Source organism: Patella vulgata, chromosome 8, assembly GCF_932274485.2.
Source record: "Patella vulgata chromosome 8, xgPatVulg1.2, whole genome shotgun sequence".
Classification (NCBI taxonomy): Eukaryota; Metazoa; Mollusca; class Gastropoda; family Patellidae; genus Patella; species Patella vulgata.
Genome location: NC_065886.2, coordinates 3,079,519 through 3,105,880, shown reverse-complemented (window position 1 = coordinate 3,105,880; position 26,362 = coordinate 3,079,519). Strand labels below are relative to the sequence as shown.

The 26,362-nt window shown below is 37.3% G+C and overlaps 1 protein-coding gene across 1 annotated transcript; it reads left to right on the top strand.

Moving 5' to 3' along the window:
- Positions 1–5,878: 5,878 nt before the first annotated feature.
- On the top strand, positions 5,879–14,141 carry LOC126829483 (fibrinogen-like protein 1). The gene is made up of 3 exons (XM_050559389.2): positions 5,879–6,391; positions 11,694–11,769; positions 12,421–14,141. Exons 1-3 carry the CDS (start codon positions 6,098–6,100, stop codon positions 13,086–13,088), a joined length of 1,038 nt encoding a protein of 345 aa, XP_050415346.1. The 5' UTR covers positions 5,879–6,097; the 3' UTR covers positions 13,089–14,141.
- Positions 14,142–26,362: the final 12,221 nt, after the last annotated feature.

Below are 26,362 nucleotides of genomic sequence, written 5' to 3'. Positions count from 1 at the left end.
GCCTTTTTTCACCTCTTAATCCAATTTGCTAGAAAATGAAAAAGAAATTAAAAAAACTGCTTCCGACATTTTTTGCGCCTTTAAAGGACACACTCTTTGAGTCATATAATTTTTCAAAAAAATAATATTTGTTTTCAAAAAATGGTACCTAACTGTCAAAATTGTAGTTTTTGGTAAAATTATGCCACTTCCGGTGCCGACAGATAACACTTTTGGTAATAAAAAAAATGACAATTGAGACAACGAAGCATATGAACTTTGTTTTATACAAATCGAACAATAAAAAATTAAGCTAGGACTGAAAAACTGAATTAGCCAATGGAGGCCAAGGAAAATTACTGAGACAAAAAATTTTAACATTTTTGCGCAAGTCAGATGACTCTTTAATTCTGTGCACAACACGAGTAAAAAATATTCATCAATAAAAAAGTTTTTTGTAAAATTTTAAATTTCCGAAATTTGGCGCCTAATATCTTCGAATTTTTGCTGAAAATCAAAAATCGAAAGTAGCGCAGCTATGTGCCCTGTCTCCAGCTATGCCAAAATGTATCGAAAGTTAAAATCCCATGATTATTGTTAAAATTACCGCAATATTTGTAAAAACGATAACTTCGGTGATTTCGGACATTTCGCATTGTCGCAGAACGTTCAAAATAGCTTTATCCTCTAAGTCACACCCACTTTCCCAGTAAAACCGAAGAAATCGTAACGATGCGACAAGTAGTTGCTGAGATCTACTCAAAACAAAAGAAGAATAATAATAATAATAAGAACTAGAACTGCGAAGCAGTAATGACGGGTTTCACCGGTGCCACGTTACCCTTGAACTTATGTCACTTCCGTTACCAATGAAACCGTTAAACAGGTTTCCACATAAGCATTGCACACATGAAATAAAATGGACGCAGAAACAACCAAATCCAGCAATCAATTCATTTGCTACATGTCAGTGATCCTGTCAAAATTACATTACTTCCGGTGATAATGAAAATGTTAAATTGGTTTATGAAATCAGAAATAGCATCATCACATGTTGAAAATTTTATGTAAATCCTATAATAATTGCCACCTTTATAGACCAAAAACCTTGAAAAATGACTTGTAGAAAATCGCCTATTTCTCTGCAACCGTACAAGTTAGAAACCATTTTGAGGTATCTGTATGATCGAATGAGTTCATTCTATTTGTTGATTGGAATCAAATATCATAATTTTAAAAACATTACAAATCTGATTCATTTGAATAAAATATCTGTTTTGAAGGCTAAAAATACAGTTTTTGCCAAAATGTCGTTACTTCCGGTGATAATGAAAATCTTAAATTACTTGTATGATATCGTAAATGGCATTATGTATCACACAGTGAAAATTTCATGAAAATCGAATAATAATTGACACTTTTTTTGACAAAAAAACCTTAAAAAGTGACCTGTTGAAAATTGCCTATTTCTCCGCAACTGAACAAGTTAGAAACCATTTTGTGATATCTATATGATCGTAAGGGTTCATTGTATTAGTTGATTTGAATCAAATATCAAAATTTTAAACAAATAACAAATATGACTCATTTGAATAAATTACTGGTTTCGAAGGCTATAAATACAATTTTTGCCCAAATTACGTCATTTCCGGTGATATTGAAAATGTTAAATTGGTTTGACCTAGTTAAAATTGACATTACACATCAAATGGTGTCACTTTTATGAAAATCGAATAATAATTGACTCTTTTACAGGCAAACTAGCGTAAAAAGTGACTCATGCAAAATTGCCCATTTCTCGGCAACTGCGCATATTACAAATTAATTTTCACATACATTCTCTCCGTATAGATTATTGCTACGAGTTTATGAAAGTTACGAAGTAATATTTTAAAATATGAAAACGCTGAATGGGTTGTAAATAGCTTAATTTTACACCTTTTTTCACCTTTTAATCGAAATAGCCCGAAAACGGAATCGAAATTAAAAAAAATGGTCCCAACATTTTGTGCGCCTTTAAAGGGCGCACAATTTCAGTTATACCAGATTTGAAAAAAATAATATTTGCTTTCGAAAAATGGTACCTAACTGTCAAAATTGTAGTTTTTTGTCAATTTACGCCACTTCCGGTGCCGACAGATAACACTATTGGTAACAAAAAAAATGACAATTGAGACAACGGGGCATATGAACTTTGTTTTATACAAATCGAACAATAAATAATTAATCTAGGACTGAAAAACTGAATTAGCCAATGGGGGCCAAGGAAAATTACCGAGACAAAAAATTTTCACATTTTTGCCCAAGTCAGAGGACTCGTTATATTTGTGTAAAACACGATTAAAAAATATTCATAAATAAAAAAGTTTTTTGTAAAAATTTAAATTTTCTAAATTTAGCGCCTAATATCTGCGAAGATTTGCCGAAAATCAAAAATCAAAAGTAGCGTAGCTATGTGCCCCGTCTCCGGCTATGCCAAAATGCATCGAAAGTTAAAATCCAATGATTATTGTTAAAATTACTGCAATATTTCTAAAAACGATAGCTTCGGTGATTTCGGACATTTCGCATTGTCGCAGAACGTTCAAAATAGCTTTATCCTCTAAGTCACACCCACTTTTCCGATAAAACCGAAGAAATCGTAACGATCCGACAATCAGTTGCTGAGATCTACTCAAAACAAAAGAAGAATAATAATAATAAGAATAATAATTTTAACAAAAACAATAGTGTTTCACACAAGCTACGCAGTGTGAAACCCTAATAATAATTTTAACAAAAACAATAGTGTTTCACACAAGCTTCGCAGTGTGAAACCCTAAATAATAATAATAAGAATAATAATTTTAACAAAAACAATAGTGTTTCACACAAGCTACGCAGTGTGAAACCCTAATAATAATAAGAATAATTTTAACAAAAACAATAGTGTTTCACACAAGCTAAGCAGTGTGAAACCCTAACAATCATTCCATGAGGATCCATATTGGGGTTATCATGATTATAAGTAATATTACAAAAACGATCGTTACAGAGTTTGTTCGGCTTCTCATTCTTCTACCTTTCCAATCGTTTTCAGCCCATTGCAAACTGATGATGATGATGGTAATGTTAATAATGATGCTGCTGATGAATTATATTGTTGCCGGAATGTAAATTTTGGGATCACTTGTTGGATATCCGGGGTCACAGAAATAAGTTTTCCCATGTATTCGATCGTGTGCGAGTCATCGATTGTTCACATACAGACTGTAAGACCTCACTTATATTGGTTTCGACAATTAGAAGTTTAAGTGGTTGCATCAATAAAAAAATATTCTTTCAGTGACCAACTCCTGTGGTCAAAGGGGGCCTGATCTTGGATATAGAATGTTGAACGCATCCAATTTATATTATTGATATACACTTGTAACTTCCTGGAATATGAGTGTGTGTGTACTCGGTTGTTGGTGTTCACCATACACAAAGTCCCCATTTGTCGGTATTAAAACATAATGTGCGTCCTCGGTTGGTCACATTAATAAATAACTGTCCTATCAAGATATTGTCGTTCTTCCCATGTGTGGTCAAAGGAGGGGGGGGGGACAAAAAAGTAGTTATTTACAGGTTAAAGACCACACTAGGTGTCAAGATCAGAGTAAGTTAGTAAAGAGCAAATAAACTCGTTTGGCGGCGTTCCCATTTCCCCAATTATTTGCAAACTCCAGTGTGTCAGCGTTTGTTTGGTAAAAGTTAAATGCATAACATATTTAAATTGAGGTATAATTTATATATCTTCATAATACTTTGATGTAATAGAGTTCATAAATAACGGTGCTTTTCAGCTACATGCAATATGTATCAAGACCACGATTAGGAGGATCCAGTCAAAGTCGTCGATTTACACCATTTACATGTATGTATGTGTGTGTGCGTGGGGAGGGGGGGGGGGCTGCACCACATGTACAGAATGACACAAGACAAACCTACAGCAGATTACGACACCTCAAACACCAAATGAAATGGACCAGCGATCTAGTGGTAAGCGTGTACTGTGATGTACAGTCCCGGGCCTCTAATTCCAGGTGGTTTATACTTAAAGGACAATATTGGTGCCAGTCGTTATCACATATGTGATAGAACTGGTTAAACACATTCCAAATATTATTTTATCACAGAAATCATTGTTACGATAGAGGAGTAATCAATGCTTCAACAATCGGAAATGACGAACGCAAAAGGAAAACACGAGTTATCCCTCTATATAACTGACTGAAGTGACGAGTGATAACAGATACATGGGCGAATTTCTGCTCACTAATAATTCCTTCGAAGATCAAACGGTGTTATATGAGACTGTAAGAGCATATCTGACAATTCAAAAAAATAATTGAATGTCATTAGATAAGAGAACACGAATAAAATAGAAACAGTCAGTAAATTCACGCGTGTTTATTCATTCTATCCTTACAAAAACATGGTAATGCACAGACTTTTTCTATTTTTCTTTCATGTTCTCTTATCTAGTGTCAGTCAATGTTCTTTTATGAGTTATCAGATATCCTTTCACAGTCTCACACAACAACTTTTGGTCATCGAAGGAATTATTAGCGAGTAGAAATTCACCCATGTACCTGATATCACCCGTCACTTCAATCAGTTATATAGAGGGATAACTCGTGTTTTCCTTTTGCGCTCGTCACTTCCGATTGTTGGACCATTGATTCCACATCTATCGTAGCAATGATCTCTGTGATAAAATAATATTTGGAAGGTGTTTAACCAGTTCTATCACATATATGATAATGAATGGCACCAATATTGTCCTTTAATGTATCAGCACAGGTGAAATAAATGAACAAAATACCTGCAAAATGGTGATCCCGTGAGTAAATAGTTTGATTTTTGTACAGAGGTGCAACGTGGGTCTAGGAAACTATTGATCTAAAATTGAAACAGCTATGTCATGTGGACCATAGTCACTGCATATAAAACGCCCCCGCTTTAGATTATAGGACATGTTATTGGGTCCAGTGGCGTGGTTTGTAAGTCACAAGGAGTAGGTTGCCTGTCTAACTTCGTGGGTTTTCTCCAGAACCTCCCTCCGGTTTCCTCCTACTGCTAAATTCCCAAGGCTAATGCGAATTATTGAAATAAAATTCAACTATGTGTGAGTTCTGAAATTAGCTTGTTTGTGTCGAGTGGATGTTAACTCGACACTCTCTCACCCGCTCTCTCTCTCTCTCTCTCTCTCTCTCTCTCTTGCTTGGAGGGGGGGGGATATACTTCCTGTTTTGAATTTATAATGAATGAATGGAATGGGGACTAACGTCCTACTGTTCTGCTCCGAACTGGGCAAATGAAGACGGCCATACGCCATACAGTGTGCTATCAGGGAAATTTTGCTCGGACAGTGGCACTAGGGACTACTCTTATATCGAATTTCAACTGTCAAGGGATCTTTTACGTGCACGCCAATGTGTACACGGGACCTCGGTTTTACGTCCCATCCGAACGACTAAACAGTTGTTCTTGTCAGGCCCTCCGTCCTACATCACTGATACGGGGGAACCCCGCCGGCAAATCTGGATTAACTTTGTCGGCTAATGTAGGGATCAAACACCCGACCTCCAGGCTAGCGAACCAGCGTCTTAACCACTTAGCTACCGTGAACCTATAACGTTAAAATGAATGAGATCTATCTTAAATTATAGGACATTGTTTCTTGTTTAACAAATGAAAGAAACATGCTTGAGAAGTGATTTATCAATATAATCAATACATTATCCACCCATTACCTGGATACAGATTGAATAACAGTGTTAATTTATAGTGATCATTACTGGTAACAACACAAACCGATATTCGGCTTTTAAATCATATCAGGATTGATTTTATTACCATGTAGACCTGTCATTACGATCAATTCTATAACATCAACATGATTGGTAGACGGTGATCAGGTAGTGTCTTGTAACAGTATATGATGGTATATATTCGTGGATGCCAGACTTTGAACATCAGATCCGTGTTCAATTATATCTTAATTAATATAATGCAATTATCAAAGATCACCAGTTAGACTACCTGAACTTTAAAAAAATTTCGCTCGGTGTTAAACTTTAAATTATTTAAAACAATGAAAAATGCGATAGTTTTGTATTTTACCTGTCTTGCGATTTATGACGGAGTTTCAGTCCAGTTAGCGTCATACAGCAAAACCAGTGTTACATTTATTGCTAATCTGTGTATGGACGATTCATTGTTGACTCGAACTGCCAGTAATAGAATACAATGTGGTTTATTATGTAGTGGACATTCTGATTGTAGACGATTTTTATTCTGTCCAGTTTCTTTGGTTTGTACTTTATATCCTGATGGTACAGATTGCCCCACGGAACAAGATACCACAAGCTGTTCTTGCTACATGAAGGTAAGTATACATACGTACCGGAAGTGATATCAGGTCTTATACTTCTTTCCGGGAGTCACAGTGGCTAAGTGGGTAAGATCCCGGCTCGCTAACCTGAGGTCACGTGTTCGATCCCGGCATTGGCCGAGAAAGTTCATCGGAATTGCCGACGTGGTTTCCCCTTGTCAGTGGTGCAGGGCCGAGGGCCTGACAGGGACAACTGTCTAGTCATTCGGGTTGGTCGAAAAACCGAGGTCCCGTGTACACATTGGCGTGCACATAGAAGATCCCTTGGCCGTTGGAATTCCATATAAGAGTTGGCCATAGTGCCGCTGTCCGTGCACGATTTCCCTCATAGCACACTGTATGGTGTATACCTGTCTTTATTAGGCCAGACGGAGCAGAACAGTAGGACGTTAAACCCCATTTCATTTCATTTCTTATACTTCTTGCAGGAAGCCATAGTTAACAGGGATATATGTTATGCGTGTCATACCCAATGGCGTCGGCTTCTGAATTTCAGTCTCGTGCCTATCTTAGCTTTGAGAGATGACAAAACAAAATATATCCGGAAGAAAATAATTAGATCTATTTAATAAAGCCAGCTTCAGGTTTGTTCAAAGGTCATGAGATGTAAACAGGGCTAGCGCTAATCCCAACCCTATCATCATCATCATAATCATCATCCTAGGTCTTTGCTTATGTGGAGACTTAACCTCTCCCCAAATTCTTAAACCTAACCTACAATCTGGCCAACAATGACGTGCTCTATATAACCTTATTTACATCTCAGCGACCTTGACGAAATCTTGAGTTGACCTTAAGAATTAGATCTAGCCAGAAATATGGGCGTATAAAAATACTCTAAATCGGTCTAAAATGGTAGCCATTTTGGAAAATTCAAGTGGCCAAAGGGGTTTTCTTTATACACGACTCTAAACGGACAACCGTGCAAGAGAGTTTGGATGGCCGAATGTATAGCGCGTGAAGGTTGTATCACAAGGTCTGTCATTGAGTCAACTGGCGTGTTTTCGATTCCCCGGTTGTACGTGACAAGGAGTAGGGTCGCCTGTCCAACCTCATGGATTTTCTCCGGGTTCTCCGGTTTCCTCCCACTGCTAAAAAACCCCTACGCGCAAGCGAATTATTGAAATAAAACTGAACCACACTCCTTGAAAACTTCATAATTATCCAAATATTTATCATTCTATTGTCAAATGTTTTTACGCTACTGGACCCAGTCCTGAGGATCGTTGTCATCTCGACACGGTTTCACATTTTACTCTTCTTCGCCTACATACGCCATGCAGTGTGCTTAAGGGACATTTTGTCTAGACACTGGTCGTACCTTTTCGACACCAAGTGATCTTTAACGTGCACAGCAAACTCGAAAGACTAGACGCTTTTCCTGGAACTCGACAACTGTTAATGAACCAGCTCTGTACTCCCCTAACCACCGGTGATGTTTAGTCTCCAGGATCTTAGATTATAAGAGTCGCGGTGGCTCAGTGAATAAGCCATTAGCTCGCTAACCTGCATTGGACCAGAATGTTCATGGGGATTTTCCGGCGTGGTTCCTCCTTATCAGTGGAGCAGGACCAAGGGCCTGGAAGGGAAGCGTATACTTGTTCAGATGGGACGAAGAACAACGACCCCTTGTACACAATTGCGTGCACGTAAAAGATCCCTTGGCAGTTGGAATTCGATATAAGAGTAGGCCGTAGTGTCACTGTCCGGGCAAAATCACCCTCATAGCACACTGTACGGCGTATGCCTGTCTTCATTAGGACGTTAAACTCCATTTCACTTCATATCATTTCTTAGATTATAGTATATATTTATGACTTAAACAATATTTTTTTTTAGTATAATTACATATAAGGATACGTGGAGTAGAGTCTCCAGGATAATCGAAGGTTTTTAAATATCGCTTCCTAAATGTTGTTTAAACCAACGATTTATACAAGACAACAAATACTTGAATATCGCTTCCTGAATGGAATGTTGATTAAACCAACGGTTGCGGTGACATAAAATTATACAAGACAACAAACAAGATTACTTCGATTATCATCGTCTTCGATCAGTAATAGGATTTCAATAGGACTTTTCAAGTTAAATTACTGTGCTTTTATGTACTCAGTGATGTTGAAATAGACTGTCCATTAAAAAACGCCAATTTATAAACAATTGGATGCCATGGTGACATATCAAAATATGTGAAAAGTACAGCCTTTTCTTTGATTGGGGATTAAAACCCAACTTGCTTATAAATCTAATCAAAAGGCGGTATTCTTGAATATGGCCCTAGGCCCCGGATTCATAAAGCATTCTCAGACTTAAGTTAAGAATTAACTCGACTTTCAATCACTGTTTATGAGAAATATCTTTGAACCCGAACCAGAGAATATGCACATAGTTTCTTATTGATGTATTAGATACATTAAAACAACAAAAGTTTTATAACGGGCTATATTTTAGTTATAATAAGGCGAACAATTTTGAATAAATTCTTAACTTAAAGATACATTCCCGCGTACAAACTGAGTGATTTGATGATGTGTTATAAACCTATAACGGTAAATCTCTTTGAACTTTGGGATATATTCTATGCCCGGAATAACTTGCGGTCTGGAAGTCGGCGGCGGCTTGGAATATATACAGGGGAATTTGGGGTTATTCTGAAAAGTTTTTTGTTAAACCTGTAACGTTTAATTTTTCCAGGGTAGGTTTTTTGTCCATAAGGAAACATGATAAAAGTTTTTTCTGGGATATTCTCATTTTACGTACATGTAAACATAAATGGTTTATAAGCAAGATAAATCCTCAACTTCGGTTATGCTGGGGACGAAAGACTTCAGAAAAAAACCCTCCAAAGAAAAACCTCGGTCTGCCGGCCTCAACTTTTTTTTTTCTTGGGTCATTTTCTTTAGTCTTTCTTTCTTTCTTTCCTAGCATAATAGCAGAACAGTAGGATGTTAAACTCCATTTCATTTCATTTCATTTCCTAGCATAACCTCAGTCTAGTGCTTTATCCTAAACTAAATAGAAATACTTGTAAAAACTCGTAGTAAGGCTACCACGCTGTCACAAGACATGAGCCATTTTTTAAGATTCAATACTAGTGGAACATGTTTTATATAATCGTTATTCAAAGAACTTAACGAACGTGTTTTATATAATCGTTATTCAAAGAGCTTAACGAACGTGCAAATAGGCACGTTTACTATCAAGAAGATTTGATATGGATTTGTGGTACCGAAATAACCTAGTTGTTTTTAGGCCGGTATATACATATATAGCTCGCTAGTCTGGAGGTCGGGTGTTCGATCCCGGCATTGGCCAGATTTTACGGCGTGATTTCCCCTTTGTCATTGATGCAGGACGGAGGGCCTGACAAGGACAGCTGTCTAGTCGTTCGGATGGGACAAAAAACCGAGGTCACGTTTACACATTGGTGTGCACGTAAAAGATCGCTTGACAGTTTGAATTCGATAAAAGTGTAGGTCGTAGTGCCACTGTCCGGGCAAAATTTCATTCATAGCACACTGTATGGCGTATGCCCGTCTTCGTCAGCCCAGGTCGGAGCAAAACAGTAGGACGTTAAATCCCATTTCATTTCATTTTGAAAGTGAAAATGCTGTTTTCTTTACAACAACAGGAACTTTAATCGGATAACTCTCGTTGTGTTATATAGACATTAATTATTTTTTATTTATTCTGCCCTTATAGACTATCGGTTACGATATGTCTTAAAGATATTTTCCAACAAAAGTATTTATCGGGTGTTCTTTTTTCCAATAAAAAGTATGGCAATTTGGGTATTTTTTTGAAAGTAGAAACTTCCAATCTTACCAGAAAAATGCTGGATTCCCTGAAAAACACCCATGGGGCGCATACAGGACAAAAAATGTAAGGGTTTCCCTAACTGGCAACCCGACGATTAGGGAAGCCTGTTCGAGTAACGTCAAAGGTTGCACGCGAAGATTGTTTGATTAGTGAGCGCTTGATGTATATGTTGATAAACTTGATGGTGAGCTTAATCGTACAACAATTTTTAGATAAATACCACGGAAAAGGACATGCGCTGTGGATAATCCAACAATTTAATTCGGCTTCGATATTTATGACAAATAAATAGCGATTAAAGACAACATCGTCTTGTATATGCAAGGAACTCTTTCCCGGCTACACACCCGTGACACAAACATGACCTCTTTTATAATAGGGTTATTCCCTCACGAATGCAATGTTTTGAGAAGGATTTGAAGCACAATTTTGATAGATTAATTTGCTGAATATGTTTTTAGTCCAAATATATCACCAAATCACCCAGTTTGTACGCGGTGAGGTATCTTTAATACAACCCATTGCTACATTGTTTACACTCATAAACAATAAGATAACACTCCTGTTTTTCTCGCTATAAGAGTTAGAGAAAGATAATGTAAATGAAATAAAATGAAATGGGGTATAACATCCTACTGTTCTGCTCCGACTGGGCTAATGGAGACGGGCATACGCCATACTGTGTACTATTAGGGAAGTTTTGCCCGGGTAGCGGTGCTATGGACTACTCTTATATCGAATTCCAACTGCCAATATATAAACGGGACCCAGGTTTTCCGTCCGATCCGAACGACTAGACAGCTGTCCTTGTTACACCCTTCTTCCTGCACCCTTGAAAAGGAGAAACCACGTCGGAAAATCGTGATGAACTTTCTCGGCCAATGCAGAGATCAATAATGTAAAGAGAAAAGTCTGATACTTTTAGTTATATTACTTCTTTCTGAGTCGGTGGGTTGGATGGCTAAATGGTTAGCGTGCGCGCGCTGTATCATAAAGTCTGTCATTGAGTCGACTGGCGTGGTTTCGAATCCCCGGGTGTACGTGGCAAGGAGTAGGGTCGCCTGTCCAACCTCGTGGGTTTTCTCCGGGTCCTCCGGTTCCCCCCACTGCTAAAGACCCCTACGCGCAAGCGAATTATGTAAATAAAATTAAACCATATGTTAGTCCCGAAATGACCTAGTTTGTGTCGAGTGGACGTTAAACCCCATTTCTCTCTCTCTCTCTCTTTCTGAGTCGAGGCATCCTCATCTTAATAACACTGTAGCCTCGACTATCATTGTTACCGTTGTTACGATAATAAACAAAATCTGGGTTATCCATTTTTACGGCTCATCATCAACGGTCGTTGAACCGCAGATCGGATTCAAATCTTTTGAAAATAGGACCAATCATATGGCACCGAGAGTGGGTTATGGTCTAATTAATAGTTTATGTAAAGCCTGTATGTTTAACATTACTTATTGTTTCTTTGTAGACTAGTGGTTATGATGGGTCAGACTACACGTGCCCATTTGGTTTCTATGGAAACGGATGTCAACAAGTCGTGACAGGTAATTTATGTTCTTTTTTGAAAGCCACAACCTTGTTAAGGTTGAATAAAGAGTTTAATTTTCACGATATTGTAGAAGGTCGCTCGTCCGGTCTGTGTGCTGGCTGATATACAGTCGGCAAACCTCGGCAGATTCCGTTACTCTACATCTAGCCTCGGCTGTATGACCTTAAGTGATATGTACCTTCTTATACAAATTATCAAAATTGCGTCGTTCGAAGCATGTGAAGAATTTTCAGTGCAAATTAAGTTGTCCTTGTTTGAAGAAAATCGGATAAACTTGAAAGAGCATAACATTACGACATTAACCATTGAGTGTTTTATCCGATCTGCGTACTATTAACGGGCGGTCTATCCGATTTACGTACTATTAACGGGCGGTCGCGGTCTATCCGATCTACGTACTGATAATGGGCGATCTCTCTCATTGGTCTATCCGATCTACGTATTGTTAACGGGCAGTCTATCCGATCTACGTACTGATAATGGGCGGTCTCTCCCACTTGCGTTGCTATAATCAGTGGTCTACCCGATCTACGTACTTTTAACGGACAGTCTATCCGATCTGAGTACTGAAAATAGGGGAGGGGAGGAGGGGGGGGGGGGTGTCTAGCGTACTGTTCATCGACCTTTTTGTTTTGTTTTATTTAAGATTGTGCAGACGGTATTTCTAAAGATGTCTTTACAAATACAGAGGGTAAAGAAAGATTAACCTACATCAAACCAGCTACTGCAGCAAAACCATTTGAGGTTTACTGTGAAACCCAAGATCCAGGTTCTATCATTGTCTTAGAACGTAACATCGACTGTAGTTCCGAATCGTTCAACCGATCACTGGTAGATTACGAACTTGGTTTCGGAATAGTTCGTGAAAACAGCTGGATTGGATTTAACCGACTGCTTGCTGTGCTGAACAGTAGCCCAGACTACAAGTTTGCTTTACGAGTTCGGCTATGGTACAACGAAGGAGAGTGCATCACGGAATATGAGGGATTTAATATTGGCAACAAAGAAACTGGGTACAAGTTGATAATGGAATCCTATACTTCAGTCGCTGGCTCCAGTCCATGTGGGGACTCTCTTATGGATGATCTTGCGGTGGTCGGCTATTCCTTCACCACGTATGACGTTGACTATACCAATACAAATCGATGTGGCCAGAAGATCGGTGCGGGGTGGTGGTTCGCAAGTCACCCAAGTTGTGCCCGAAGTTACCTGACTGGCTCTATGGACGGCACAGAATCTGGTGGGCTGTGGGCAGATAACCTAGAAGGTTATATCCTGAAGCGTGTTGTTGTAACTGTACGGAAAATCGTATAGTAACCAGCTGCCATATTTGGTGTCTCGTTTTGGTATCCCAAGAGACGACTTTCTATGATTTATATTGTAATTGCCTTGACGTATATCCCAGTAACTCAATGTAGATACGTTGCCTCTTGTAATGTTCTATCGACGTCTTACCTGATCATTTTGTAATTCAAGTAGCTAAGTCTCTAACTCAATATCATCCAAAGTCTTACACGTTGAAAATACGAAAATACGAATTATTTGTCAATTCAAATCAACATTGATGTTGTGATCTTACCAGGAAAGGGTAGGCTTCTGATATCCAATATTTAAGACAAAATAAACATTTTACCATTGGTACACGAATCGTGTACCATACTGCGTTTCAGAGTCATTTGTAACAAATGACCAGAAAGAACGAGGCTATACATATTCCACAACTCATGTCAAACGGTGACGCCATATCTGATCTGGAGAGCATGCGCAACAGACTGGAATAACCAGACGCTAGAAATTGCTATTCGGTTGAGACTCCTGCCGTATTTCGCTGTACGTAACTGATTTGAAATTAGAGTCCAAACGGAAACAATTGAATGTAAATCAATTCATATACAATCAGATTACATTATTATATGCATTGCGACCCATTTGGGTCAATTTCTAGGTCCCAAATATTAGCAATTTAGCTCCTTTAAGAACAGATGACCTAGAAGGGTATATCCTTAGTAATTGAAAGCTAAATGAAATGACAAGATTTCTTTACCGTATATAGGCACCACGTTGACCTCGGGCAAACTTCAAACTGCACGTCGCATTGCACATGTCATGTCATCTTCCATGGTGAGTGATATATGAATTTATCATACATCCACTGATACTGTACCCCCCCCCCCCCCTCCACCAACTCTTGTCTGTCATCAAATATTTTTTTTCCAATTAAATTCAACTAATTCAACATTAGATTATAATCAGTTTTCTTCATTTCTAAATCAGCCATGTTTGAATTTATCCTCCTTATATCTTATTTCAACAAATAATTCGTTGACGTTTGAATGTTTGATTAGCCATTATTGTTCCTAACCTCTTCTTCTTGTATTAAACAAATTAAAATGAAATGAAATGGGGTTTAACGTCCTACTATTCTGCTCCTATACTGGGCTAATGAAGACAGGCATACGCCATACAGTGTGCTATGAGGGAAATTTGACCCGGGCAGCAGCATTATGGTCTACTCTTATATCGAATTCCAACTGCCAAGGGATCTTTTACGTGCACGCCAATGTATACAGGGGACCTCACCTCGTCTTTTAGTACCATCCGAACGACTAGACAGCTGTCCTTATCAGGCCCTCCGTCCTGCACCACTGACAAGGGGAAACCTCGCCGGAAAATCGCGATGAACCTTCTCGGCCAATGCAGGGACCGAACAAGCGAGCCAATGTCTTACTCATTGAACCACCGAGCCCCCCCCCCCCTTGAGGCATACAATTATCCAGACATATGAATGGGGTGTTAATGCATTGTATGTCACTAGTTGGTGTGGGGTTTTTCATCTGCACCACAGACCATTACGGTCCCTGTTTCCAGGTATTACAGATTGCATATCAACAGCTATTTATCAACCACAGATGCCTTCCCACGTACAAACTGGGAGTTTTGATCATAAATTTGGCCTAAAAACATATTTAAACTAATTTATCTATCAAAAATTTGCTTCAAATCACTCTCATGTTAAATGAAAGAAAAGTACCCAGAACTTTAAAAATCTATTTCAAGCGTCCTTGTTCGTCACGTGACTTGATTGAGAGGATGATCCATCTTCGTCTGCATTTGTCGTTACTCGCCGTTCGTTAACCATAAATGTAAGTACATTCTTGAATTATCCTCTGCCAACTGCACCACCCTGGTTTGCCAAAATATTGTATGAGTATTATACGTTATATGGACACTATCGAAAGTTATGTATTATAAGTTAGATCAATTTTTCGGTAACATATTGACCAACAATTGAAGTCCAACACCAGGCGGCTGGATCTATTTCTTAAGGCCAACTCAAGATTTCGTCAAGGTCGCTGAGATGTAAATAAGGTTAGGGCACGTGATTGTTGGCGAGATTGTAGGTTAGGGTTGGGTAAGCGTTAGGGGTAGGTCCAGGGTTAGGGTTGGGATTAGCACTAGCCCTGTTTACATCTCGCGACCTTTGACCAAACTTTACGCTGGCTGTATGGAATAGATCTAACCAGTGTATACAGAAAAAAAATACCCGTATCAATGGGAAACTGACGAACTTTAACCTAACCAACCAGAAATCAGCTGACCTACCTGAAGTCATGTGACATTGAGACAAAACGATAGACTTGGAATGGACACAAACACAAACAAATTTTGACAAGCTACCGAACAGTTGACCAGTGAATACAAGGTCAAAATGTATGTTAGCCAGGTCTGTTGTGGAGAAGTTGATATTGTGAAAGCTGTTTAATATATGTATTTGATGGAGAATCAAGAATTACTGTCTTAAATAAAGTATTTGTCACACGACAAGGAATCTGCCTGTCTACAATTTGCTCCGCTTGAGAACAGACATGTGGCTAATTGAACGACATTAATGAAAGACACAAAGAAAACTTCGATAATTTTGAGGAGTGTTTATTCTGCTAACATTTATTAAAATCGAAAATAGATGTTTAGTATTTGTGTGTATGAACGATTTCGAACTGATTAGAACGACATTACACAATAGGCTAGTAATTTGTAGGAAAACTAATCAATGCTAGCTATGCAATTAGAGAGATGATGTCCTTTCAAGAAACAGTTCAGTAAAATTATATATAGGTGAAAATCGAGAATTCGTTAAATATGTGTTTGATCATAAAATTTGTTTTCCAATTCATCAGATTGTAATCAATATCCCGCTCTTCTAAATCAGTCATATTCAAACTCAGTATCATCATATCTTACACGTCTTAACAAATGTCTGACTAGTTTAAATATTGTCTCTATTCGCTTCCGTGTTCTTTCCTTCGTCAACAAAATCTATTATTTAAAGCGGAAATTGCAAATTTTTAAGTTATATTTTTAAAATTTATTAAAATAAATCCTGAAAATAGATGGTATCCATAAACAGTCCTACCTTGTTAAAGAATAATCCTATTAATCCTATAATTCACTATTGCCAGCTGAGAAATTGGCAAAAATATCATGTTCCCCTTCATTTTCAAACGTTTGATAAAAGCTACTCCATGGTGGAGAATAGAAAACAAGGGAGGTAATTGGGAGGTAATTGTGTTATTATTTCCTGTGTAAATGAGTTTTAAGTGTAAGAATGACACCTATGATCGTATAATTGTGAGTTGACAACCTATTGAGCAAAAGACATAGAAATAATTACGTTTTGACTTTCTTAGAAAATTTGCAATTTCCGCTTTAATTAGTTTAGAATTTAGAGGGCGGGGCAGCGGGCTTAATATTCCTCTCCTAATGTTTTTTTTTTGTTCTTATTATTATGTTCCTCAAAGGATTATATACGGTATCAATAACGTCAAAGCGTTGGCGTGATTCACATGAATCTGTCTTGGTACCTAGCCGAAAGTAAAGTTGCTCCATGGTTCGATCGCAAAGTGCTACGTTTAACGTCCCCTCCCTCTTTTTGAGAAAAAGTGCTGGACCCGCCCCTGTTGAGAATGTGGGTTATATGTAAATTGCAAAAAACAATCTTTTGAATATTGCAATAATACTTCTAGTGTTTGTTTTAAAAGTACGGAGAGCCGCCTATCAAATAAACAATTCAATTATTTATTTCTGTCTGAATACTTTAAACGACCATGAAATATTTTTAAAAAAACCCAACCTAGTACGAGCATGATGTTAAAACCAGTAACTTGTTGACCAGGAACGGAGTTGGACTTTATTGTGACGTCAAATCAAAAAATCGAAGTCCATCCATCGATGCACAATTATCCATCGAAAAAGTATACCAAATGCCATTGCGATCGTACTTAGATAAGCGGAGTCTTCGGCCTTTTCCTAATAAGTGTCGACCCCATAAAGAACCTTTAAATGGAATGCAATGGAGTTTAACGTCCTGTTCTGCTTCGACTGGGCTAATGAAAAGGCTGGCATACGCCATACAGTGTGCTATATATGAAGGACATTTTGCCCGGACAACGGCGCTGCAGCTTATTCTTATATCGAATTCCAACTACCAAGGGATCTTTTACGTGCACCCAAATGTTTAAATGAGACCAATGAAGAAAAACGCGGTGAGTAGCGGTGTGCAAAGAACGTAGTTGGAGTGGTAAGTGTTTCCTGGCAAATCAGATTAGAAAAATTTGATTTTTTAATACATAGTTATTTGCTTCATTTCGACGAGAAATCCCACATTTCTGACGAAATTAAGCAAACGTTTGTTGGGAGTAAAAATATAAAAAACTTAAAAAGTTTCAAAGTGAAATATGAGAAAGTTTAAACCTTTTCAGAGAGAGAGAGAGAGAGAGAGAGAGAGCGAGAAAGAGAGAGAGAGAGAAATGGGGTTTAACGTCCATTAGACAAAACTAGGTCATTTCAGGACTAACATATGGTTCAATTTTAATTCAATAATTAGCAGTGGGGAGAAACCGGACGACCCGGAGAAAACCCACGAGATAGGAAAGGCGACCCTACACCTTGTCACCTACAAACGGGGAATCGAAACCATGCCAGTTGACTCAATGATATACCTTATGATGCAGCGTGCACACGCTAACCATTCGGCCATCCACCCCCCCCCCCCGCCTCTTCTTGACGTTACAAAACATTCGACCACCATATACCCTTTCGTGCAGGTATCGAAATCAATTTAATCATTAATATCGGAATCACATTGTGAAATGGGATGGAACATCGTGACCCATGCTACATAATATCTTTTGTTCTAGGTCACACTTGTATTTTAATTATAATGGGTTATCTATGTTTTAAGATGTATTTATTAAATCAATAATTCACGGACAAATACATTATTTATTAAGAATGATGCAGTTTGTTTAAATATTGATAGATGCTAATCAATAAAAACAATCCAAGTATATATAATCGATTAGAGTTCGATAACTTTCAGGTAACACTGGAGGTTATCGACCGTAAAAATTCCAACCAGAAAATATTAACTGGAAATATTGTATTTAGGTCACACAACAAATATTCCAGTTCTCAACTTTCTCTTACCTCTGATCTGATACGGGGTGGGGGGGGGGGGGGGTGTTGTCAAAGGAACACTACCTGGGTTAATTAAAATAATTAAATGACTCCCCATAAACATCATGGGATTTTCCGACGTGGTTTCCCCTTGTCTGTGGTGCAGGATGAAGGGGACGACAAGGACAGCTGTCTAGTCGTTCGGATGAGACGAAGAACCGAAGTCCCCTGTATACATTGGCATTTACGTAAAAGATCCCTTGGCATTTTGAATTCGATATAAGAGTAGGCGATAGTGACGCTGTCCGGGCAAAATTTCCCTCGTAGCACACGTTAAACCTCATTTCATTTCATTTCATTTCAATAAACATGACATTTCAAGGCACTACATTCATCTTAACGTGGTGTTTATAAGAATGTATGATTAACCAGTATCATTTGTCAATAAGATTTATCAGGGTTGCCTACTTGATAAAGAGTCTACGATACATATTTAGACTGATTCGAGTTACTTTTAAGTCTAATAAGAATTTATTTTTTTACGCCCACATTTTCATGTGGATGTATATTGTCCTCGCGCCCCTGTCCGTTCGTTCGTCCACATTTTGTTTGTGGGCACTCTGCAAGTAACTTAAAATATGTTTATATCGCAAAGATTTTGGTTCCTTTTGATAGTGGTGAGAGGACTCGTTACGTAACATTTCAATATAGTTATCTCCCTTTAATTAACGCTGTCGGGTTGTTTTAAAGTGGCTATAGTACGTTGTTTGCCCGACTTAAGAGGTTCGACTTCAGTGCGTCGGGATGGGGGCTCGACGAAACCCTAGATTTCCCCCTTATATATTCGTCTTCATTAATCCGAATGGTGCAGATTAGTAGGACGTTAAACCAAATTTTCATATAAAACAAGCTACACTTTAGACTATTCATAACAAAACCCAACACCTACTTCTATATCCTTTAATAACGACGTTTTGTAACTCATACAAGTCACGTTTTCAACTTTAAAGACGTTTCGTAACACATACAGGTCACGTTTTCAACTTAAAAGAAGTTTCGTAACACATACAGGTCACGTTTTGTAACACATAGAGTTTACGTTTTCAAGTTAACTTGAAAACACGACCTGTACGTGTTACGAAACGTCGTTATTAAATAATAGAGAAGTAGTTATAAGTTATATCCATATATACCCTGTGTTGTGTTTTGTTATGAATAGTTAACCGTGTTACGAAACGTGGTTATTAAATAATAGAGAAGTAGTTATAAGTTATATCCATATATACCCTGTGTTGTGTTTTGTTATTAAATAATAGAGAAGTAGTTATATCCATATATACCCTTGTGTTGTGTTTTGTTATTAAATAATAGAGAAGTAGTTATATCCATATATACCTTGTGTTGTGTTTTGTTATTAAATAATAGAGAAGTAGTTATATCCATATATACCCTGTGTTGTGTTTTGTTATGAATAGTTAACCGTGCATCTAAATGTCATTTAAAGAATTGATTTACACTTAAGTCTATTTGGGGAGATTCGGGGTTGTGTGAGTGACCCGGAATGATTAACAACAGGTGTGCGGTGTATCAGAAGGTCTGTCATTGAATCAAGTGGCGTGTTTTCGATTTCCCGCTTTTACGTGACAAGGGGTAGGGTTTTCTGCCCAACCCCTTGGATCTTCACCAGGTCCTCCGGCCCCCCACTGCCAAAGGCACCTACGCACAAGCGAATTATTGGAATAAAAGTGAACTGTGTGTTAGTCCCGAAATGACCTAGTTTGTGTCGAGTGGACGTTAAACCCATCTCTCTCTCTCTCCCTCTCTCGCTCTCTCCCCTCGCTCTCTCCCCTCTTTCACCCCCCCTCTCTCTCTCTCTCTCTCTCTCACCTTGATTAAGAATCATTATAATCGTAATATCACCGGTTAGTTTGTAATTGAATGTATTACAAACTTGACGGACCTGTTTAGTGTTTACAGTGTTTTAGGTAATCGAGGAAAGAATGTTTTCTTGGATAAACACATATTGATTCCTTTGTGTAAAAAGGTCTCAATTAATTCTGAATGGATAAAATTTATTTTTATTTGTATCAAAACACAAAACATGCCATTTACTGTGTTTACTGTTTGTATTGTTGAAAGTCAATATCATTACAAAGAAAACGGAAATAACGGAGGATTTAAAATCAAATTGATTTTACTTAGGATTTAAAGGAGACTTCTCATCTTTTTTAAAAATATTTTATCAAGCAGTTATTCAAGCCAGTTCAAGACAAGAGGCGTGTCACCGATTATTTTACACGAGGAACAAGATCACATGAGGGCGTAATGTGGAGTCCTCCAAGACAATGTGGGGTGTGTTGGGCATGCTAAGGTCGATGTACTGTGTATCTGAACTACGATAAATGTTTGAGATTTTTTTTTAGCAATATGACTGTATATTGAAATTGGCCCCAGTTTAAGGTCTACACTGAATACGAGAATGTTTTATAAATACAAACATATCTTTAATGACTGATGTAGTCCAGTAGCTAGTTCTGGTTCCGTCATTGACGTGTTGCAAACTTTAATTTAGTGCGCTGTCCGAACCGAGGCTTCTAAATATGTTTTAAAATAACTGACATTACTATCGATCTATTATTAGAATATAGAAATAGATATCGAGCAATAGAATCTACAAGTAGATGGGCGGATCACCCCCTTTAATCATTGATCTATTTTTAGAGTATAGGACTAGATGGATCATCCCCTTTAATTACTGATCTATTTTTAGAATACAGAAATATATGGACCATCGCCTTTAAAGGTTGATAAAGAAATCAATATCTGATTGAAATAGTCTTTGTTATTGGTTTATTTCTGAATGTTTGTTAATACCATAGATTGGTCAAGTAAAATGAATACAAAAGTTTTCCTGTATAATCTGTTAAGATTAACAACTCTATGGTGTCGTGTTACGCAAAAAAAAAACAACAGATAATGGAAACAATGCGTATTTAAAATAAACAAAAGAGTTCAATGGAAAATAATTTCTGTATTTTTAATCGGAGCTACTGTTCTAAAATAATTCTCTTGTCGTTTTCAGTTATAATGTTTTTTAATCGAAGCTACAATGATTCACTTGCCGTTTTCAGCACATTCTTGTCAGCATTAAACACGTCCTGATGTCATCCTTTGATGTTGGCGTACCATTAATGTCTCGCACTCGACAATTAAACTACATACTGTCTTGTTATATTCCATATTTCATCATTGATTAATAAAGTCTAGAGAAGCCTAGTCAAAACGTCGCTCAGTAATAAGCAGTAATTGTATTTCATAGAATTGTGACGTGTATATTTTTCCGGCGTGGTTCTCCCTTGTCAGTGATGCAGGGCGGAGGGCCTGACAAGGACAGCTGTCTAGTCATTCGGATGATACGAAAAACCGAGGTCCTGTTTATACATTGGCGTGCACGTAAAAGATCCCTTGGCAGTTGGAATTCGATATAATAGTACACGGGACCTCGGTTTTTCGCCCCATCTGAACGACTAGACAGATGTCCTTGTCAGGCCCTGCGTTGAGCAGCAAATCAGATTCATATCCAGTGAAAATCCAACACATAAGATGTCATCGAGAGTTGATTGACGTCTTGATGTTAATAAATGTCTAATTAATAGTTTATATAACATTTAAGGCCTAAAGAAAGACCTACAGATGTTTAACTTATAAAACAAATCACAACATCAATAGTCGTTTTACTCTGTAGATAATTACAGTATAGATTGTTCATCAGTGGTTCAGAACGATTGATAGAACAATAATATAAAACTTAAAGGGCCAATCTCGATAATATTTTGGAGAATAAAGCTGCTTAATTTTGTGTTAAAATCCCCTAAAATACTCTACCGTAGGACCGAGCAACTAACGCAATATATGTGACATGTTTTCAAACAAGTTAAACCCGCCAGTCTTCATCTGGAAATCGAGACATGTGTCCCAAACTGTATTATGCCGTGTCTGGATAACACCAGAATTTTATTTTATAAAAATAATGTGTAGGTGAAATTTACCCTTGGTTATCAAGTACGTCACATGGGTCATTCATTGTATAGACCTCTGAACGGGAATCGATTATCATGTCACCCAATGAAACAATTGACCAGAAACTTAAAAGGGTTACGTGTCCGGATAAGCAAACGACTCAATATTTTGAGCTGAAATTTTGAGACAAGATAAATACACCATTCCTCTATATTTTGGCGCTTAAATTTCATGCGTACTCAGACTTTTATTTTTGAGATTCTGTTCTAATCGGGATAGCCCCGTTAACTTTGTGTTAATTTATCAATTATTGGACGTCTTTAAAATGGTCAATCAATTATTGGACGTCTTTAAATTGATCAATCGATTATTAGACGTCTTTAAGTTGGTCAATCAATTCCTATTTGCTTCTTTGTATTCAGTTTTGTTTTTGTTTTTGTGATGGATGGAACATGTGCCCTATATGTATTGAATACTGAAACGTTTCTTGATTGATTTTAGAACATTTAGGTTTAGATTACTTTTTTTAATACATTTGACCGATGTGGTTACTTGTACAGTTGAATTTTACTACATATGCTTACATTCGTATTTCGTGTAGCATATAGCAGATCATGACTCGTGCTGGCATTGCACAATGGTTTCTTTGGGTTGTATTCCTGATTGTTTTCAAATTTGAGTGAAGTCTGTGTCACTACAGACCTGGGACTGTACAGCGCAGTGCACGCTTACGGCTAGCCCCCGGATCCATTCACTTTTTTTGAATTGTCTGTCTGTTTGTGTTTTCCTGGGTATGATGTAATTGTCCGTGTATTTGTTTGTGTGTAAATTTTGTGTGATGCAGTCCCCCTAAACTTACTATTTAATTATTGGATGTCTTTAAGTTGGTCAATCAATTATTGAGTATCTTTAATCGTTGGCCTATCCCAACCCTTTTTTTATTAATTGTCTATACGTTTCCGATAATCTTTGACAATAGAGACTTTTATCACGTGGAATTTTTCCCATCCGTAATACGTTTCGTCAATGTAGTTTTAAAGTTTGGGCAGATTTTCGCGCCGCCTACGTATGATAGCTGAGCTGAGCTCTTTTGCATCATGATGGCAGTTATCTACCAAGACACCAATATCGCCATCAGTACTAGTCAAGTGCCTAGCCTAAAAATTACTGGAGGGAGTGAGGTCGCTCGAAGGTGGCAGAGCTATTAAACAAAATAATGTCGAATCGACTGTACAGCAAGTTTTAGTTTCTCATGTATCATTTCAGAAAGTTTATACCCCTTTACCATAGAATCACACCATTTACATATTTGCAAGGTCTCATCTCTCTAAATTTAGCACGTAGATCAACCATCATGCAGACGTAAAAACTCATGAAATATAATGATCATGGTTAAAATCACATGAAATATACACCCACGTGTTCTAGGATACACATAGATTCATAAAAACGCTATGATACAACAGTTCAGCGTCTAAAAGTACAAACAAAAGACGGTAAAAAAGACGACGATGTTATACGGACCTTTTCCGTATGAAAGCTGTTCGATACTTGCTTCCGTATCCGTGTGCCGTATCACGTATGAGAAATACACACACATTGATGATGTCACACGCAAAATCAATACGGATATGCGATATGGACCAGGAATTTACGCTTGCCAAAAGTCCCTAATCTTGGGTTTATTTTCCTTTGGTCATAACCTTTTGATGTTCATGTGGAACCCTGCATGCTTCGTGGCTCTACCGTACCCACACATAGAGCTGCGAGGAGAACTGTTGTCAGTCCAATTTTGGCAGCACTATTTTAAAAGGCAATCAGCGGTGGCACTGTCATAATAAATTGGAGTATTTTCGATGAAATCCTTGTCAGAAACCAATGTTTCCAAAGAGATCAAGAATGGACCTAAACACGATTAACATATTTTCATTATAGAGGAATAGGGTTTAACGCACACAAGACACAAACTAGATCATTTTGGGACTAACATATGGTTTTAATTTTATTATAATAATTCGCTTGCGCGAAGGGGTCTTTAGCAGTGGGAGGAAACCGGAGGAACCGGAGAAAAACCCACGAGGTTGTACAGGCGACCCAACTCCTTGTCAGGTACAACCGGGAAATCGAAAAAACGGAAGTTGTACAGCCTATCACGTTATTTGGATAAGATTCTTCTGTGCTAAGGCGTGCAAAGCATATACGTGGTCTGTTTTTGAATGGGTCACGGTGGCTAAGTGGGTAAGACGCTGGCTCGCTAGCCTGGAGGTCGGATGTTCGATCCCTGCATTGGCCGAGAAAGTTCATCTGGATTTTCCGGATTGGTTCCGCCTTGTCAGTGATGCAGGGAGGAGGACCTGACAAGGACAGCTGTCTAGTCGTTCGAGTGGGACGAAAAACCGAGGTCCCGTGTACACATTGGCGTGCACGTAAAAGATCCTTTGACAGTTGGAATTCGATATAAGAGTAAGCCGTAGTGCCGCTGTCCGGGCAAAATTGCCCTCATAACACACTGTATGGCGTATGCCCGTCTTCATTAGCCCAGTTCAAAGCATACCAGTAGGACGTTAAACTCCATTTCATTTCTGTTGCCGAATACCCATTACGGTACTCTGCTTGTGTTTCTTCATATTTGTTTTGGTATTCCGACAAAACCTTCAATCTGCTGTTTAGCACAGATGTATACCGCTTACCCATACACTATAACAAGGATAAACACCTATAACTGTTTGCGTCTGATTTTTACTGAGTGGGCGATACTTGCTTTTAAACATGATTCTGGAAACTTACCAGAAATAAAAAGTTAGTCAAATACAATTGTAATGAAGAAGAAAAAATTGTCTGGACAAGATTTGAAAAATCGATGCCAATTAATGCCATCCAGGCCAGGTGAAATATCAGATTGGGAGGTAAGTCTCGTCTCACTTCCGATCGAGTAATGGGTTCATTCAATAATAAATAATCAACACCAGCGCTCTCATCATTTAAATTTGAAGGATAAACATCAATCTGTCACTACTGTGAGATGCATTCATCATTATTGAATAGAGTGTTGAAGTGGCTCACCCTTGAATCCGGACTAATGAGAGAGAAGTCTGGTTTGCTTTGTGTACGTCTTGGCTGTTTAATAACACCCCAGAATTACCCTTTTTCACTTTACAAACATTTCTGTTTTGTACAGAATTATAATTTTCTAGATTAGCTTGTGTTTTATTAATTCTAACTTGGTTTAAAACCTGATATTTCTCATTCTTAAGAAGATGACAGTCATCATCAAACCGGGGAGGGGGGGGGGGGCGGTTGTTTTGTAACCTTATTGTTAGATACAAAGAATTAACATACAAGTAGATAATATGATATATAGTTAGATATTATAAAATGCAATTAGATAATCAAATACAATTAGATTATATAAAAATACAAACAGATAATATAAAATACAATCAGATAATATAAAATACAATCAGATAATATAAAATACAATTAGATAATATCAAATACAATCAGATAATATCAAATACAATTAGACAATCGAAAATACAATTAGACAATCGTAAATACAATTAGACAATATAAAATACAATCAGATAATATCAAATACAATTAGATGATATAAAATACAATTAGAAAATACAAAATACAATTAGATAATCAAATACAATTAGACAATATAAAATACAATTAGACAATATAAAATACAATTAGACAATATAAAATACAATTAGATAATGAAAAATATAATTATATAATATAAAATATAATTATATAATATAAAATATAATTATATAATATAAAATATAATTAAAGAATATAAAATACAATTATATAATATAAAATACAATTATATAATATAAAATACAATTATATAATATATAATACAATTATGTAATATAAATACAATTATATAATATTAAATACAAGTATATAATATCAAATACAATTATATAATATCAAATACAATTAGATAATCGAAAATACAATTATATATTAGAAAATACAATTACATAATAGAAAATACAATTATTGTGCATAATGAACTGTATCCGACGCAGCGGCCCGATTCGCTATAGATTATCACGAATTGTGATTATTTTACACGTGAAATAGAATGAAAT

What these genes read in the sequence shown, in the direction of transcription:
- LOC126829483 (XM_050559389.2), top strand. Translation starts at nt 6,098, where the DNA reads ATGAAAAATGCGATAGTTTTGTATTTTACCTGTCTTGCGATTTATGAC. An exon ending in GCTGTTCTTGCTACATGAAG is followed by an intron (nt 6,392 to 11,693) that starts GTAAGTATACAT and finishes GTTTCTTTGTAG; the next exon opens with ACTAGTGGTTATGATGGGTC. An exon ending in ATGTCAACAAGTCGTGACAG is followed by an intron (nt 11,770 to 12,420) that starts GTAATTTATGTT and finishes GTTTTATTTAAG; the next exon opens with ATTGTGCAGACGGTATTTCT.